This window comes from Vicugna pacos, chromosome 11 (genome assembly GCF_048564905.1).
Source record: "Vicugna pacos chromosome 11, VicPac4, whole genome shotgun sequence".
In the NCBI taxonomy this organism is placed as follows: domain Eukaryota; kingdom Metazoa; phylum Chordata; class Mammalia; order Artiodactyla; family Camelidae; genus Vicugna; species Vicugna pacos.
Genome location: NC_132997.1, coordinates 96592141 through 96609835, shown reverse-complemented (window position 1 = coordinate 96609835; position 17695 = coordinate 96592141). Strand labels below are relative to the sequence as shown.

Sequence of the window (17695 nt, the reverse complement as noted above, 5' to 3'; positions counted from 1 at the left end):
CTGAAGTTTGAGGATCTATCTGAGGTCATGAAATACATTCATCATAAAGGGATTTCACGAGAACGGGCTTGGAGGAAATTACTGCCCCATATCAGCTCTTCGTCTGATGAGATTTTTTTTTCTCCTCAAATGAAAATTTTAGGAAAGTCTTCACTTCTTCAAAGGGCAGGGGGAGAAGAGGGAACCTTGATCCAAGGAGTTAAAAACAGAAAGAAAAAGGAAAGAAACAGCAACAAAATGAGGAGCTCTAGTAACGGCAAAAACACTGCGGGTCAGAATCCGTTTAATTACCCAGCCGGAGTGACTGAGTCGGCTACTCCCGACGTGGTCCAAAGGGGGAAATGACCTGGCAGGAGATGCTCCTGACAGCAGTTCAAGAGGGCTCGTCAGTTCAGAGCGCGTTACTTCCTCTCCGTAGAGTTAGATATTGCTCACTGGAAAATCAAGGAATTTGCCTGCAGTTAATGCAGAGTGGGGATTGTAAAAGTCACTGCCCACGGGCATGGTAGCATGTCTCTTCTCTAAAGCTGGATGCAGACCCGGGGTCACGTTAGGGAGACTGGTCCACATGGCCACTCCTCCTTGAGTATCCAGTTTCGAGGAAATGAATGGAGACAGACTTGATTTTGACCCAAAAGATTGCACTGGGGACATCCTCTTTTATCGGCAAACTGTGTGAGGTGGGTGTGGTTATGCCCATTTTAAAGGTGAGGGAGCTGGAGCCCAGGAAGTTCAATGAATTGCTTATGTTTTCAAAACTGCCCAAATGGAAGCCCCAGGGCATAAGGCTGAGTCCCTGACTCAGGTGGATTTCCACCTTCCTATTATCACAAATAAAAATTTGCAGCAGCTGTAAACCTCAGGAAGCAGAGAAAGGCGTCCACCCTGGAGTACCAGTCAGAGAAAGATGTGCTCACCTCCCACCGCGGGCTCCGAGGGAGCTCTGAGATTCAGCCTGAGCCTGAGACCTGGGCAGCATGCAGTCCCACCTCCCAGGGTCCGTACCACTTGGAGGTTGCCTCGGCTGTGTGGGCCATGTTCAGGCTTCATGAGGGGCGGAAGCCCTCTCAGTACAGAGCCTTGTCCCCATGTGACTTCTGGGAAGCAGGAAGGCTGGCCCATTTTTAAGCCATTTAGTTCTGCAAATCTCCTTCAACTTATGTTACAACAGCAGAGAATTATTTCCTGTCATTGTTTGTTAGTCCAGCATTTTATTTGTGGTAGAACATGTGTGAAAACATTGCCACTGAAATTCTGCCAATCCCTCCTCCACCTTTCACACACACACACACACACACACACACTCTCTCACACTCATGGCCTCCTCCTCTCCCTAGGATATGTGGCACAGAGGCTGCAGTGTGAGGTCAAGAGTAAATTCTGGGCCTCTCTGCAACCAATAATATCCAGAAGGACCCACTTGAAGCTCTACCGGCTCAGAAATTTTGTCTGTTTTGTTCACTGCTGAATCCCCAGCACATAGAACAGTTCCTGGTACATAGTAGATTTCAATAAATACTTCTAGACTAGAAAGATGGATGTATGGATGGATAGATGAATGTCATGGCTAGAAGGGTGGATGGGAGGATGGTTGAATGGATGAATTGATGGATGGGAGGGTGGATGAATGTATGAATGGATGGATCATAATGGATAGATGGTTGGATGATGGATGGAAGGGTGGATGGAAGAGTGGATGGAAGATGGATGTGTAGATGAGTGGATGGGTAGATGACTGAGTGGGTTGATAGCAGATGGATAAATGATGGTGGGCAGGTGGGTGGATGGACAGACAGATGGTGACTCCTGCACAATCAGATGTGTGCAGGGTGAAGTCACATTTCACCTTTTGTGTAATGGCCAAACTTCTGGGGAGAAGACTCTGAGGCCATTGCCTTTTATACTCTAGCATGTGCTGCAGCCCTGCCATTTCCTTACTGTACATTCCACATCTTCTACAGTGGAGTTATGATAATTCACAAGAATAGATACAATACAATAAACAGAAGAACAAAAACAAGATAAAAAAGAGTAAGGACTGAGAAACCCCAAGTAATAGGAAGCTGAGTCCATTGCTATTTTTTTTTAACTCCATGGGAACCCGGGTGACAGGAGCAATTTGCTTTCAAAAGTGAAGTTCTTCCAGAAGTAGCTTCTTCTGAAAGACTTTACTTAATTTAGCTGAAGGAGGAGGGTTAAAAATATAAAAACTAAAAGTAGTTGTAAGAATAAGACCCTGTAGACCTCACAGACCATTCCCCAGTTTACAAAGAACACTCACATCTCCTTTCTCATTTAATTGGCACAGCTCTAAGGAAACGGCAGGTACAATCACCCCCATTTTACAGATGGGAAAACTGAGGTTCGGGAAGGCCAGAAGCCCCCTAGTTGGTCGGGGTCAGACTCAAGATGTCAGCCCTCAGCTTCTGGCCCCTCACCAGGTGTCTGTAAGCAAAGGAAGCTCTGGGTCCCAACCCTGGGGGCGGGAGGGGGCCAGTCTTCACCGTTCTGAGTTCCGGTAGCCCTCATGGCAATCCCAGTATCAGGAGCTCAGTGAGGCAAGAGCAAGGCCTGTGCAGACCTCGGCCCTCATTGGGTGGCTTGGAAGTATCTCCCACTATCACTTTATCTACCATTTTTGATTAGAAGCATCTTCCCTGTTACAGACCTGCAGTCAGCGGAAGCCACTGGCGTGATCTGTACAGGTCCGTCTGCTGGGGTAGGAGGAAAGGGCGGAGTTAACCTCGACGTGCGAACCGCTGTCTGTTAACCTCTGGATCTGTGCATGTCTGCCCCGTCCCCGACTAGGCCCACGCAGAGACAGCAGCCTTTTCTTGTAATGAAGCTGAGAAGCCTAAAAGAGCCTGTCTCTGATGAGCTGGGTGCTTGTAATGTCCTGCTGGTCCCCTGCCCTGAGTCCCCTGCCTTCCAGAACTGGGTTCGGGAGGAACCAGCCAGCAGAGCCCAGAAGTGAGGTCTACTTTCTGCTAACGCCTCGAGGCCCCCGCGCACCCTCAACTGACCAGAGCTTAGTTGGTCTCCTTCTTTATTAAAAATCCTGGGAAATTACATTTACGCTTTAATTGGTTTCCGGGGAGGAGGAGCAGAGGTCAAAGCTTACGTGTTAAAAACATGAATTATAGAGTGCCGCAGATGGCTCCATTCTGGGCCCCAGGTGTTTGCTATTAACAACGGGCCTGTCCTACTAAGGACATTTTTGATCCTTTGCTCCCAGTCCGGTGGCTTCCTTCGCCGTCTGTGGCCCATCTGGCGGGCCCACGGGCTCCAGCGTGTGGTCCCAAGGCAGTCGGTCCCTTTCCGTTCCTGGACTCGGTGTGAGGATGAAGTCTTCCTGTGGCTCTGCCAGGGTTCCCTTCTGTCCTGTGAGCCAGCATCTTCCGCGTCACACCGGGGACCCTCAGCCGGGCAGAATGTGGACTCAGGACATGCCAGGAAAGTCCTCTGGCACGTCACACTGCTTTCTAGTGGGGTGGGTGATGGTTTCCTCTGCCCACATCTTGTTGAGACTCGCACAGGGCTCACAACCTCCCTCCGGTGTGTGCTCGGCCTCAGGTGTGCTGCATCCATCCTGAGCCCCGCCCTCGTTCTCTGCTCCACAAAAGGCATCCACAGAGGCGCTCGAAGGTGCTCTTGGAGAAGCTGCAGGACCAAGGAGGGGGTCCCTTTTACCTACGGCTGACTCCGGGGAGCCCCTGGCGCCTGGGCGGCTGTCTATCTCCTGGGTGCGGACGCTGGCTCCTGGCCATTTGTACCAGGTCAGGCCTGAGGCTGCCCTGGGGCCCCTGGCCTGGAGAGGCCTCCTGACGGCGCCGGAGGCAGTGTGTTTGCCGAGGAAGATCACAGGCCTTCAGGTCAGCAAGCTGTGTTTTCAGTCCTGACTCCGGACCCACATGACTGTGGTGACCTGTCTAACCTCACTGAGCCTCAGTTTCCTCGTCTGTAAAGTGGGGATGATCCAGTCTGACTCGCAGGGCGGTCAGTGAGCAAGAGTGCCCACCCTCCTGGTTCAGCAGGGCTGAAGAATAGTGAGAGCTGGCAGTATTCGCACTCACTCTCCGGGCTGTGCGGGCGGGAGGAAGCCCGAGGCCCTGAAGTGGGACGGCCTTGAGCTGCCCCGCCAAGCTGCTGGCGGCCGGGCCAGTCACTGCAGGTGTGGGCCCCGCCGCCCGCCCCAGCCGGGCGTGCTTCTCAGTCACTCCTAAATTCTGGGCCTGCTGATGGCAAGTTCTTATTCCCGAGTATAACTGTGAAAACCCTAAAGATTTCTCTGAAGACGGCCCTGGAACTTTGGGGTTGAAAGCTGGCTGAGCAAAGCCTATGCCAAGCAAGATCTCTCACACCTGCTCGATGCAGGCGGGCCCTCCGGGAAGAGGCCCTGGGAACGGCGTGGGGCCTGTGCTCCTGGAGGGTCTAGGAATGCGTGGTGCTGGCCCTGAACTCTGAGCTGTTGTCTGTTTTTGGAAGAGCTCCAGAGGCTGGTTGTGGAATGGGGGCTAAAGGTCGTTAGGCCCTGTTCTCAGAGAGCAGAGGGCAGGCCCGGTCTGCCTGTGGCCACATGCCACTCCCAGCTCCTGCCTGGCCTGGGCCGTGGAGGGAAAGGTCGGCCGAACGCATGGAGGGAGCTCACGCCACACGAGCTTTAGGAAAGACGTTTGGAAAAAGTTCCGGGAACCGAGAGCCACCCCAGCCACGTGGCAGGTCACAGCCATCTAAACGGTGCCTTTGCTTTTGTGGGTTGGTTGTTCGGTGGGTTGTTTATGCTCCTAAGCCCGTGTTCTGGTTGAGCTGGAGGCAGCCCGGCCCTTCCAGAACGAGCAGAGCCTTCAACACCATATATGTGTTAAACTGAGGGCTCACATTTAACTGCTTGATCGTTCCTTTGCCTGAATCATTCTCCTCTCAAGTTTACTTGTACTTGTGGTTTTAAAGTTTGCTACATTGTGGCTTCAATTGTAGTCAATTCTGCGCGTATTGGAAAAATATTTCTAAGCCCTAGAACGCACAAGGTGCTGGCGTCAATAATTTGAAACAGCCAAAGCCGCACTTCTAAGTGAGGAAAAGAAAGACCTCTTTTTCATGGACAAACTAGCAACTAGCATCTCCCAGTGCTGTGAAGTTAACCATAAGCGTCCACATTTTTGTTTGAAGTTCATTTGTCCTCTCTCTCGGCATGGGAGGTAGTTATTCCCAGTCTGCAGATGGGAACACTGAGGCTCAACTTTAAATAGAACTTTAGTTTATTAGATGGGGTGCACAGACTTGTTTCTTCCAGCTTCAACTCTTCTCCACCTCCTCTGTGCCCAGATAGAGAATTGCTTCCCAGGCCTCCTGCATCTGTCACTTCCACTGTCAGGAGAAAATAAAACTCCATTCCAGTCTGCAAGAAGAAATCCGTGGGAAGCAAATTGTCAGCACCATCTTTTCCAAAACCAGTTATCCCTATACCGTCTAATCATTTATCAACTGTGGAAGATGTGAGGGGTTTTTTTTTTCCTTCTTTTTTTTTTCCAATCAATTTAAACGAGAAATCTGGATGGCTTCCATCCCCGGTTTCCTGCGATGTTGGCTTTTCCTGTCGCAGTTTTGTCAGCTCCAAGCTGTTCTCAGCAGCTGCTCCAGCTGTGCCATCCTTCTTCCTCCGGTCACTTGCACGTCTCCTGCGGTCCGCATGCGGACTGTGTCACCCCACGGCTTGGAGCTGGGGAACCCGGATTCTCTGGCACCCAACACACGTCTATTAATGAGGCAACAAATCAAAGGAAAGATGGAGAACAGAGACCTGCAGCCTTGGGGAATCCAGCCTGATTGCAGCCGCTTTCCCTGGCTGCCTAATTTCCACCAAGAAGGAAGCATTCCCAGAGAGCTTTTACAGGGCAGATAACTCCCAGCTTCTACTGTCAAGATTGATAAATTGGCTTAGTAACGATTCACCCCCAAGAATCCAGCGGTGATATGCACAATGGGCTCCTACAAGAAAAGAATTTTCTGACTGCAGATTTGTCGAAGTAAAAGTAACCCCTGATCATGTTTTACTTGGCAGCTTTGTGACGGCTGAAATGTTAAGCTGTGACTGCGCCGATGGTAGGAAGCCGTAAGTGGCGCTCCTCTTTTGAAAAGTGGGTTTTGTGTGTGTGTGTGCGTGTTTTCCCAAAATCACCTAGCTGTCTACTTCATCCCCTTTTTATTTCTAACCTTGCATTCAACATGGTAAAATTTCCCCCAAGTGTCCTTAGTAGTTAAATATTAGGGGGAAAAGGCAGGTGTGTCTCACTAAAGAGCAGGAGCCAGTCACCCTGGCGCGGTATCGGAGAAAAATTCTCTGCCTGTGAGCCGCAAGCACTTTTTGGATCCTAGAAATAATCATTTTAAAGCATTCTTGTGCCAAGGGAAAGTATCCTGCAAAAGGGCTCATTTTCTGAATAATTCTCCAATTTTACTGCTTTGCACCAGTCTACCACGGCTGTATGTCAGATTCAGTTAGACGCTGTCCTGACATGTTTGGTATAATTTATGAAAAACCTTAAAAAGCACATTGTGATGAGTTTGCCAAAAGCTATGGAAGAAACGGAGGCTTGTCCTTTTAAACCACTGACCACGGGCTGCATGAGATCTCAGTGTCACGAGTAACTCTACGGCCCAATTCAACGTTCTTCTCACTCCCACTGCAGGGAATAAAGCTGCCATAAGAAAGCAGCACAGTGCGCCAAAGGAAGGCAGAGCCTCCATACTTTGGAGTTTGAAGCGAGTGGAGGGAACTTGCTCAGAACAGACACCCTGTTATGTTCACAGTCAGACCCTTTCATGGCTCCTAATTAGTGTAGCATCTGATGATTAATAGTCAACCTGCTGTAATACTTAAAGATAACTTGAATTTATTTGTGATCTGAATTTGGCCTTAAGAGACAGATGCTCATGGAATTTCAAGCACATGCCTAAAATCACACGAGGTTTCAAAATGCTGTGCACTGAGCTTGTCTTAGAAAATGGAACCCCAGTGTAAAACAGGACTAGTTCTAACTGAAGTGCAAGAAAGGTGGCCTCTAATCTGCCCAGTTTGTGTTTGTTTTTTTATTCTAATAGGTATGGATTTGCGCATGCATTATCAGCATTTGAATTTGAAACTTAGATCGGTTGCTCCAGACTTTAATTTTGATGCATCACGTGGGTCATCAACTGATGACTAGCTAAGCAAACTGCGGTATAGTCTTACTTACAGTGGAATATTATTCAGTCATTTAACAAAATGAAGTACTCACAGTGCTACAGCAGGGAGGAACCTTAAACACAGGCTGAGTGAAAGAAGGTCCCATGTTGGATGATTCCATTTACACAAAATGTCCAGAATAGGCAGATCCAGAGAGGCAGAAAGCAGATTCGTGGCTGCCAGGGACTGGTGGGGACGGGGGAAGGAGGAGTGACTTCTTAATGGGCTGGTATTTGTTTTGGGAATAAGGAAAATGTTCTGGAATTCTCGGGGATGGTTGCACAACATTGTGAATGGACTAAAAGCTACTGGGTTATAGACTTTTTAATGGTGAATTTTATGTTTAAGGGAATTGTACCTAAATTTGAGATAAAATCACCTGGAGAGCTTGTTAAAGCACAGGCCCCCGCCCTGAGATCCTCCGAGGCAGCACGTCCAGGTGGGGTCTGAGTATCTGCCTTTCTGGCTGGTTGCCGAGTGATGCTGAGGTGAGGACCACACTTTGAGCAGCTCCGAGCCAGGCGTGTGCTGAGTCACAGGAGGATGCGTCCTTCGTATCTAACTCAGCACATCCAGGGTGCATGGATCACGGTCTTGTTTCAGCAATTTGCTGCAGGTGATCCAACGCTGAGCTGACATCAGCAATGGAGAAAAGGAGTCTCTTAAGGAACTGAACTTGAAATTGAATCGAGTCTCTGCCATCCCCTAACCATGACGTCTTAAACAAGCTCCTTGACTTCATTTGCAAAATGGGAATTCATAACACCCAGCTCGCTGGGTTGTTTTAAAAATTTACATTTAAAAATAAAGTAGAAAGAAGCAGCAAATATGACTGTGAGAAAGTACCCGCCGTATCATCTGGCTTCAAGCAGGTTCTCAATAGTTATTCCAAAACTACATGTATAATATGTAAGTATATATCAATTCAATATAATTCTGTACGTTATAATTATGCATGTTTATATGTTTTATATAATTTCCATATGGAGAAGTACACGTGAAGTGTTGATATATATAAATGTATTTCTAATCTTTTATTTACGTGGATGGAGAGGCAGAGCGGGGAGCAGGCATGTCCAACAGTTCTCTTGGCAAAGGTCCGGCAAGGGGACAGTGGGAAGGGCTGGGGCCTTTTTTTTTTTTCCCCAATCATCTTGGGAGCCTCCTCAGAGCTTTAAATATAATAACTACTTCTCCAGTGAGTGAGTGGATGAATGGCTAAATGAAGGAGTATTGAGCATACTATCCAAAAGGTTTGATTCTGCTGTCATCAAAAGTTCAGAAGTAGGGTCGAGGGTATAGGGTGTAGATATAGCTCAAGTGGTAGAGCGCATGCTCAGCATGCATGAGGTCCGGGGTTCAACCCCCAGTCCCTCCTCTAAAGAAATAAACATGATTACCTACCCCCTTACTTAAATAATATAATAATAAATTAACTATTTTAAAAGTTCAGGAGCAGAGTTGGCATCTGGGAAGCAGGGTAATGTTCTTGGCTGTGCCATGCAATTGCCTGGACTCGTTCATTTGTGTGGCCAAATTGGAGGCGCAGCGGTCTTAGTAATCACTGTGCGGCTAGATCCTGTCCTTGGATTCCGGATGCTGTGCTGGGGCGTGGATTCCGTGTGTTGTTCATGGTCCACTGGCATCTTTTTCATGCAAACCAACGCACTGTTCTTTGACCCCTTAAGCCAACAGTCAGTGACATCTCTTGTGTGCTAGCTACTGTGCAACCAGTGACTCCTTGGATGTAAAAGATGCTCGAATATGTATAAATTAGGATCCTATTGTAATTCGAGGAGGAATCTAATATTTAGTAGCTTCAGATTCCCTTATCACTTGAAATTTGAAATAATTTTAGACAACTGAATTCTGTTTATCAAGGGAGGGCCACTGGGTTAGATACAATTTTTAGGTTTTCTCTTATTTCTTCCTACACACCAGTCACCCGAGAGGATCCCAGTAGGAGAAGAGAGATGATGAATAACCCTTGCTTGTCAATCAAAAATAGTTTGTGAAAAAAAGGTGGGGGAGAAATAAGAGTTTGAAATGCTAATGAAAAATGCCTTCAGCTGTTATCAGTGCTTGGCCCACGCAGGGGAAATTCCCCTCCCCTATTTAATGATTCTCCGTGGTCGTCATCCTGCCATCGACATGACCTCAAGGGACTCAGGGGTCTTCTCTGGGGAAGGGTCGCCTCTCTGGGCATGTGTTACCGTAGGAGGATCCTGCTGCTTTCTGTGGAACAAAGTCCGCTAGGCCAGTTACTCCTGTCCGGGCGCCTGCGCGCTGGCTCCTGCCTCTGCCTGGAGCATTCTTCCTCCAGGTGTGCCCACAACTATTCCTTCATATCCTGCTAGTGAGAACCTCCTCTGCCCTCCCCTTCAGTGAGACTCTCCCTGACCACCCTCCTGAAAGTCCAGGACCTCCCACCTCTTCCCCCACCTTGCCTGTCTTATTTTTTTCCTTAACGTTCATTCCTTTCTAACACATGCAACTTACTCCTTTATCTTCTGTGTGATCTGCCTGCCTCGCTGGAATGCAAGCTCCAGAATGGCCAGGATTTTTGTATGTTTTGTTCATCCCTGGGTCCCCAACACCTAGAAGCATTCCTGTCGAAAAAATGTTTGCAGAATAATTGAATGAGGAGTGACAGGTTCCTCTGCTTTCTCTCCTCTAAAGCCTGATTTCTCTAAATGCCCAAATAGGGTTCAGGAATGTTCTGTGAGAGAGAAAGTCACCTGTTCTCCATGGTGAGAAGTCGTGAAAGGGTAAGCCAGCAAAGACATTCTGCAGGTACCAAGTACGCCTTGGCCACATTGCCACATCATCAAAAGAGAGTTCTTGGAGGTTGGCAGAGGCGCGTCTCCATCCTCACGTAAAGGCAGGCATGCTGGCTGGTCCAGTCCACGCAGAAGACAGGAAGGTGGAGGGAAGGGTCGCTGGCCTTCCCGAGGGGCCTCACTGGGCTCTGAGCAAGTTAGAAAGGCTCAGGTTGGAGAGAGAGAGGACTGGCTGGACATGTGCGTGGGGCAGGTGCTCTGAGCCCTAGGCAGCAGCTTCTGGAGGCTTTAATTGTACCACCTTGGAAGGCAGGCGGTGCACTGGTGAAATCAGGTGTATGGTGTGAGGCTGGGCTCTGTGCTGCCTGCACACGACCGTGAAAGAGGACCAGTTTCAGTGTCAGTGAGCTCAACACCTCGTTTGGCATCTGACGAGCACATGGCCACTTTGTTGTTAAAACAGAGGCACCCTGAAGAATTAATGCCTGGACGCAGTTCCTCGTAGCAAAGTTGGAAACCTGTGAATTGGGTGGATGTTACTTATCCATGATTCCAAACAAGAGAGATTTTAAAAGCATTTGGGGCTTATTCTTCAACAGAAGAGGAGAAAACTAAGAGAATTAGCAATGTTTTATTACGCAGATAACTCGACTTCTCTCTGACAGCATCCAGCTCAGACACAGGGAAGTCTTTTTTGCCAACAATGATCTGCTCTGTTCTCCTCTCCCAAACACTCTGAATTTTAAATCCTGGACTTAAGCTGATCTCATCTTGTTTCTATCCCTTTTTTAAACGTCAACCTCCCCCCCCACAAAATGTATTTGTTATTTTGAAAGACGATGAGATGCGAGGACTTGTGGGACCTGGGATTGGAGGTGGTCTCAGAGTGCCCTGGTCCCCAGGTGTTGGCGGACAATCTCAGCTCACTTGGGGCGTGGAGTGACGGATACCACTCTTTCACTGGGCTTCCCTCAACTACGGTTAACCTTGCTATAAACCCTTCCTGAGGCTTACAATTCATCCTCGTGTCTTTCCTAACTAACTGTTAACATTTTCTAGAAGTCAGTTCCCTTCCGGAACAAATGAGTAAGAGTTCATGAGAACACCTGGTTGCATGTCACTGGGCGAGAACGATGCTGAGTCTCCTGACTCAGGCCCTGGGAGAAGCTGACACAGAAGTTTCAGTCTGTGCCTTTGCAAAGAGAATTACTGCTCTCCAGGTTCCCTCTGTGATGTACTGTTGTCTTACAACACAAAACCCTTCCTAAATGGACAGAATTATAGTTTTTCTTGTGGCTCATGATTCGAAGCTCTTCAGCATCACTTTGATATCAGGAATAATCAATCTGCCTGCTGAGGACAGTTATAAAGATCTCAAAAGGAACCTCATAACGGCATTACAGATACATCTTGGTTTATTCCCTTTGATTCCAAGAGCAAGACTTGCATGTACGAGTTTCTTTGTAGATGAGAATTATACTTCAGAGTTAATAACCTGAGATTGATAGAAAACACTTGGGGAGATGGCGCAGTGTTACCAGTTTGGCCCTGGAAATCATCATGATCTTGAAATATTGCCAAACTCAATCGTTCAGTGCTAGCTGGTCTGCCATTTTCAGGGAAACACAGCAACACGCATTGGTTTGGCCAGTTGGTTGGGGATCCAGTTATAATGTCATCCTGTAAACGTCTGCAGGGAAGAGGGTGCTAGGGCTTGCGGGTCAGCAGGCAGGCCTTCCTTCCTCTCTAAGTCATAAACCTTCTGGGTTTCCGATCCGCTTGTCCGTCATGGTAATTGCTGCCTAAGACACGGGAAAGCACATTTGTAATAGAGAGTCAGACACTCTGTGTATGTTAGGGAACCCTAGCCGTAGGAAAACCCCCAATTTTCAGTGGCTTATCCTAATAGATGGAGATATTTCCCTTCCGTGTGACAGCATGGGGCTCTGTGTTGTGCCACTGGTGACTCAGGACCAGGTGCTGGGTCCTCCTCCTAGGACTCGAGCCCAGATGGCAGCAGAGGATAGAAAGGACGAGAGAAAGGAGCAGTCATTTAACTACCTTCAACCCGAAGTGACCCTTATCCCTTCGTCTGCTAATTCCATCACCAAGAATGATCACACAGCCCACCGAGGTGCAAGAGGCTGGTACAGCCCCTCTGGGCCATGGAGACAGGAGCGTGAACTTTGCAGGGAAGTTGGCCCACTCTGCCACATCTCTTTGCAGCCCTGGTTTTTCGAGGCGGGAGCAGGACCTGCCTTCTGACCGCCTCTGTGCCCGTAGAGCTGTGCTTGGGGAAGACAGTGATTTGCCCTTCACGGGCCCGAATAGCAGCGTCGGCCAGCCCCGACCGCTGGCGAGGATCGTGTCTATGAAGCCCTGGAATTGATAAGCTCGGTCATTTGTACTTTTTTCTTCTCTGTACTTTCCAATACGACATCGGGGTGTGTTCACATTGCAAGCTACAGACCCTAAGAATTCACATTCCACTGTATCATTTCACACAAAACTATGAATGATGTCTGTAATGAGACTGAACTTGCTGATTAGAAAACTATCCAAAAGTCATTTCTTGTTTTTTTAATTTATTAGTTTTCATCTGTTCTCTTTATTTTACTGTGTATGTATGTTTGTATTGAAGTACAGTCAGTTTACGCTGTTGTGTCGGTTTCTGGCGTACAGCACAACGCTTCATTTCTGTTTTGATCGAGCACTTCTGTGTCAACGGCGTGGGAACCGTGTAGGGACGGACCTCAGAGTGTAGCTCAAGTGCCTCACTTTCCACCATTCGAGCTTTGTTCACTGAGACGAGCAGGGGCCCCCCGGGCGGGGGCTGCACGGGGCGGGCGCCTGACTGTCCGGGTCTCGCCCGCAGGTACCCGTTCCCCGTGCTGTTCAGCAGCTGCAGCAGGAGGGACCTGGAGGCCAGCCTGGAGAAGGGCGTGGGCATGTGCCTCTTTAACCTGCCGGAAGTGAAGCAGGCTTTCGGGGGCCGGAAGTGCGGGAACGGATACGTGGAAGAAGGAGAGGAGTGTGACTGCGGGGAGCCGGAGGTAAGAGAGACGTTTCCGGAACGTTCACCTTGTGTGCGCGGCTGGGCCGAGAGGCGAGAACGGGAAGGGACTGCGCAGCAGGACACAAGTGCTAGAAATTCAGGCTGGAAAGGCCCTACGTGGCCGCCTAAGCCGGGGTGGCCTTCTGGAATCTTAAGCATTGCATAGAATAAGTTGTATCACTGGTCAGAGAGAGAATCTTCTCTGTCGAAGGACGGGGTAGTTCCGGCAAGATGAGGACAAAAACAGTGAAGAAGCGCTTAGCTCTGAGTTTGGCAGAGAAGAAAGCCTGGAATGGCAGCTTCAGATGCTCATAAGCACCATGTCTTTCCCTCTGTGAAGTGTGCGACCAGAGGGGAATTTGAACGAGCAGCAATCGGCTTTAACCAAGCGCCTCTTCCCAAGCTGAAATTCCGCTCTCGCTGCCCCGGCCTCCTCTGTATGCAGGACCCACACTCCTGCCTCTCTGCCTGTTAGCTTTCAGAAGCAATGAGAGAATGCAGGGAATATTTTTATCCAACAAAGGGCTTATTTAACCCTGGTTTTCAGCCAATGTCAGGAAATTTTCTTGTTTCTGTAGGGACCAAGATAAAGTTAATCAGCATAAAAATTATAACAGTCATTTTTTAATCTCTGAGTAATCTTGGGGAGGAAAGAGAAGAGGAGGAGGATCCAGAGAGATCGCCCAGTAAAACAAGCCCCCCCACCCCAGGGTTTGGAGGAGGTTGTGCTTAGAATAAATCAAAGCAAGTCACCCATACAGCAGGCTGTCTACATGTGGGGCTCCGGCCCTGAGAGCTTATGCAAGCTGCGGGGGTAGACAAGCTAAAGGAAGGCTCAGCTGAATTCACAAATGGGCTTCCTGAGCGCTTAGGAAGAGCGTGTCTAGGAGGGCTGCTCTGAAAGGGGGATTCGAGGATGCGAGGGACGTCCCTGGAATTCCTGTGTGCATCAGACAAATAGCTGGTTACAGAATCTTCATCACATCCCAGCCTCCAAGCCGTTGAGCTTTCCCCCATCAGCAGAAATGATCTGAGTCTCAGTCTGACCGTTTCTGTAAGAAAGTTGGGACTGTAAGTTCTAGGGGTTGAGGACTGAAGAGGTGGTTGGATCAAATGTTTCTGTGCCCCTGCCAAAATCTGGATCCATTGGTGGTGACAGCACTGTCCAGAGCGGTGCTTAATTTAGCTCACAAAGCATGGAGAATGGTTACTGTGCAAAAACAAGTCCTAATTATGGTGCTCCAGAAACCTTTTAAGATTAGTGGAGGAAAACTTGAAACTGTCACAGGATGGGTGACGCAAAGGGGAAATTGCCTCGGCTCTTTCTAATTACTCAAAGAAAACAAAATTAGTTTAAATTACCCATATTTCTCAGGAATGGTCATTTGACTTAAAGTGGTTTATCTATTATTTAAACTCCTTGTAATTGTTTATTAATCTAAATAAATTTGACAGCTCTTCACGGAGCCGTGAACTCTCAGGTTTGGAACGACTCAGTTAGCAATCACTTGTGCTGTATACCAGCACCACCCCTGGCATTGCCGCCAGCCTCCCATCACCACTGTCAGCATTACCACTGTTACCACTTCCACCGTCATCACCGTTGTCGTTACCACCACCACCCCATCACCACCGCCACCATCATGTCAGCAAATGCTTGAGTCCCTGAGATTTGCCACCTCGGTGTTGTGATCGTCTCTCACCTCCATCAAGGACTCATTTGGCTGTGACGGGGGTGGGGTGGGGGCAGGGGGTTACTCTCTGCAGGCAGTGCATTGCACTGCAGGACAGCTTTGATTAAATCCAACTGCTTGCTTCTGTAGGGCCATATTCTCCCTGCGTGTAATTCCCAACTGTGTACTTCTGTACTTAGGGTCCTTACTCAGTGGGGTAAGTTCTTGGTATTTGAAGAGAACCCTCATTCTCCTCATCCCAAGTTCTTTCTTCCAAGAAACCTTTCAAAGTCATAGGCAGGCCTTGTGCTTTGATGTTTAGTTTTCTTTTTTTTTTTTTTTTTTTTTTTGCTTTTCAAGGTTTCAGCTCAAACTGTGTCTGATATTCTGAAAGCCCACTTCCAGTTTTCAAACTGACCCCAAACTGTTAATCAGACCTGTGCACCTGGATTCTTTACCCCCGTACCAAGTGCTCAGGCCCTGGAAATACTCATCACGCCTCTGCTCCATATTGGTCCCTGGCCACATGGGTCCCCTGGCCCATAAAGGACTTCATGTGTCCCCACACCCATGAGTAAATGGAGTCAGAACAGTTCCCCGGCTCACAGCTGGAACCACCTTCTGCTCCTGCGCTCCCAGAAATAATCCCCACTATTTTCAAGAAGATGCTTTCCAGTCTCATCCCGGTTCATTGTGATTAAGAATCTATGTCTCCTCCCGACAGCACAAGAATGACAATTAGGGCATTTGCTGACGACTCTCTAATGGCTCCATTACTCTTTCTTCTTTGGAGACTTCGTGCTCACTGGCTCCGTTGGACTTCTCTGTTGAGCACTAAAATAGTAAACGCAGCAACAGATGAAGAATTTGCCTCTTCTGATAAATATAGCCTTGTAGAAGAAATAGATTCTGGGTAGTTAAAAGGCAAGTGATTGCTGAAGCGTTCCGTACAGGGCATTGGATTTACATCAACCATAAGGATACCCTGACAACTCTTCCAAGCTAATAGGGTTGGGAAAGCAGCCTTATCTACTTGTTTAAAGTCAATAGGATGCCAGTAGCTTGCAAATATCTTTTAAACTTAGTTATCTTTCTCACATTATCAATCGCCTTTGAAGTCAAAACCATTCTACTTGGCTGCGTTTCCACTTAAACTGCTGCTTATATTATTTAGTGATATGGTGGGGGGTGGCGTGGGAGGGAGTTCTTAAAGGCTCTTAGGACCCAGTGGTAGGATGGCTGAGCTAACTTGGAATCTCAAGGAAACCTGTAATTTGGTTAATGTGTTATTAGTAGAGCCAGTTAGACCATAGTGTGCAGGACAGCATTGCTGTGCACATGATGGCCCGGATCAGGAATGGAATCGATGGACTCTGTTAAAAACAACAAAACAGCCCTAAATGTTTTAGGTTTATAAGTCCATGAGCTAGAAACCCTTACTGTCATGAAAGTTACAGCTATGCCTTCTGGTTGGCAGTTTTATCTTATTGTGTGCACTATGCACTCCGGATGTTTACGAAGTCCTTGAACAAATTAAAAATATAATAACTTTGGATATATGTATAATAGGGGCAAAGAGTAAACACTAAATGAGAGCATAATTCATTGAGTGTTGCACAGCGTACAGGTTAGCCATAAATCTTCTGGATTATCGACAAAATTTTATTAATAGCATTTGTGATACTAAAGATAAATTCCTTCACAGGAGATGGTTTTCAGGAGTAAATTATTACAGTATTAAAATAGTACGTGATTGGCGTCACTCTAGCCAATGATGTATTGGCTTCAGCACACATATATTAACTAAGAGGACGTTGATAAAGTCAATACTGAAGACTCTACTGAACTCTTCTTTCTAAAGATAATTCAGTTTCTTCCAAGTTATTGGAATGTTCTAAAGCACAAGGATGTCAAAAATACACTGGATAGGTTTGTGTAGACTTTGTTGAGAGCCAAGTGAAAGGTGTCAACCTCCTGCTTTTTGTTAGAAAAAATTGGATATTTGCGAAGCAGAGCATAACAAAGACGTTTACTTCCACTCTGACTTTAATTCAGAGGGGACAGTCCACCTGATATTTGATCTATCAGTTTAAGTCCCTTTCAAATCAATGGGACAGCCCACTGACCTTCTTCCGGCCTCCTGCTCATCCTACGATGCATTTCCGGCCTGAAGGGAGCCTCGCCAGGTGAGCCAGGCCGCCTGTGCTGAGCGAGAGTCCATCTACGGCTTTCGGTGGGATTTCAGGGAACTGTGGTTCAAACACGATTGATTTGACTTCATTTCCTGACAGCAGGCTCTCACTGAATGCCTGGATCAGTCTTTGGAAAGTAAAGTGTGTATTCATCTCTTTATACTTAAGTAGGTTCAGAGGACTCCAGCGATCCTGATACAGACGTCAGAGACCCCCGCTGCCAGCCTTCCCGTCCAGGTCCCTTACCCCATATTGAAAGGCAGTCGAGAGTTGCTGACTCTTCGCAGGGACTCACACTCCGGGTCAGCTCATACACACGTACCAGGAGCTTGGCTTTCTTACAGGTCCTCCTGAGTCAGGCTGCTTTCCAGCTTAAGAACCAGGCTGTCTGGGTCTTTCTTCCCTTTTCAGTGACTTCAGGTACAACCTCTGCTTTCGGTGAGTAGTTGCCCCACATGACCCTGTCGCACCCTCCCATCCCCCCTCCAGGAGTGTCTGAATTCCTGCTGCAACGCCACCACCTGCACGCTGAAGCCAGACGCCGTCTGCGCGCACGGGCTGTGCTGCGACGCCTGCCGGGTGAGTGAGTCCTGTCACCCCGCGGCCGCCCGCACGTGTCCCGGGCCCAGCGCGGGCACGGGGCGAGCGGCGGGGCCGGACGGTTTCTGAGCGCTCACGGCCGGGGAGGTGAACGCTCTTCCCTCAAGCTGGTATCGACATCCGCCGCCTGTGTTTATGACCTTCCGATCTCCGTGTGAAATGCGCACCTT

General features: G+C 48.2%; 1 protein-coding gene across 3 annotated transcripts in view; it reads left to right on the top strand.

Moving 5' to 3' along the window:
• The window catches only part of ADAM12 (ADAM metallopeptidase domain 12), a 323192-nt gene that overhangs the window by 256049 nt on the left and 49448 nt on the right, over positions 1 to 17695 (top strand). For all 3 annotated transcript variants that reach the window (XR_012077674.1, XR_012077673.1, XM_072972099.1), the window contains exons 12-13: positions 12881 to 13058; positions 17415 to 17504. Coding sequence is in view for 1 of the 3 variants with exons in the window: in XM_072972099.1 (XP_072828200.1) it covers positions 12881 to 13058; positions 17415 to 17504 (268 nt within the window). In the remaining 2 variants the exon portion in view is untranslated. The remainder of the gene's footprint in view (positions 1 to 12880; positions 13059 to 17414; positions 17505 to 17695) is intronic.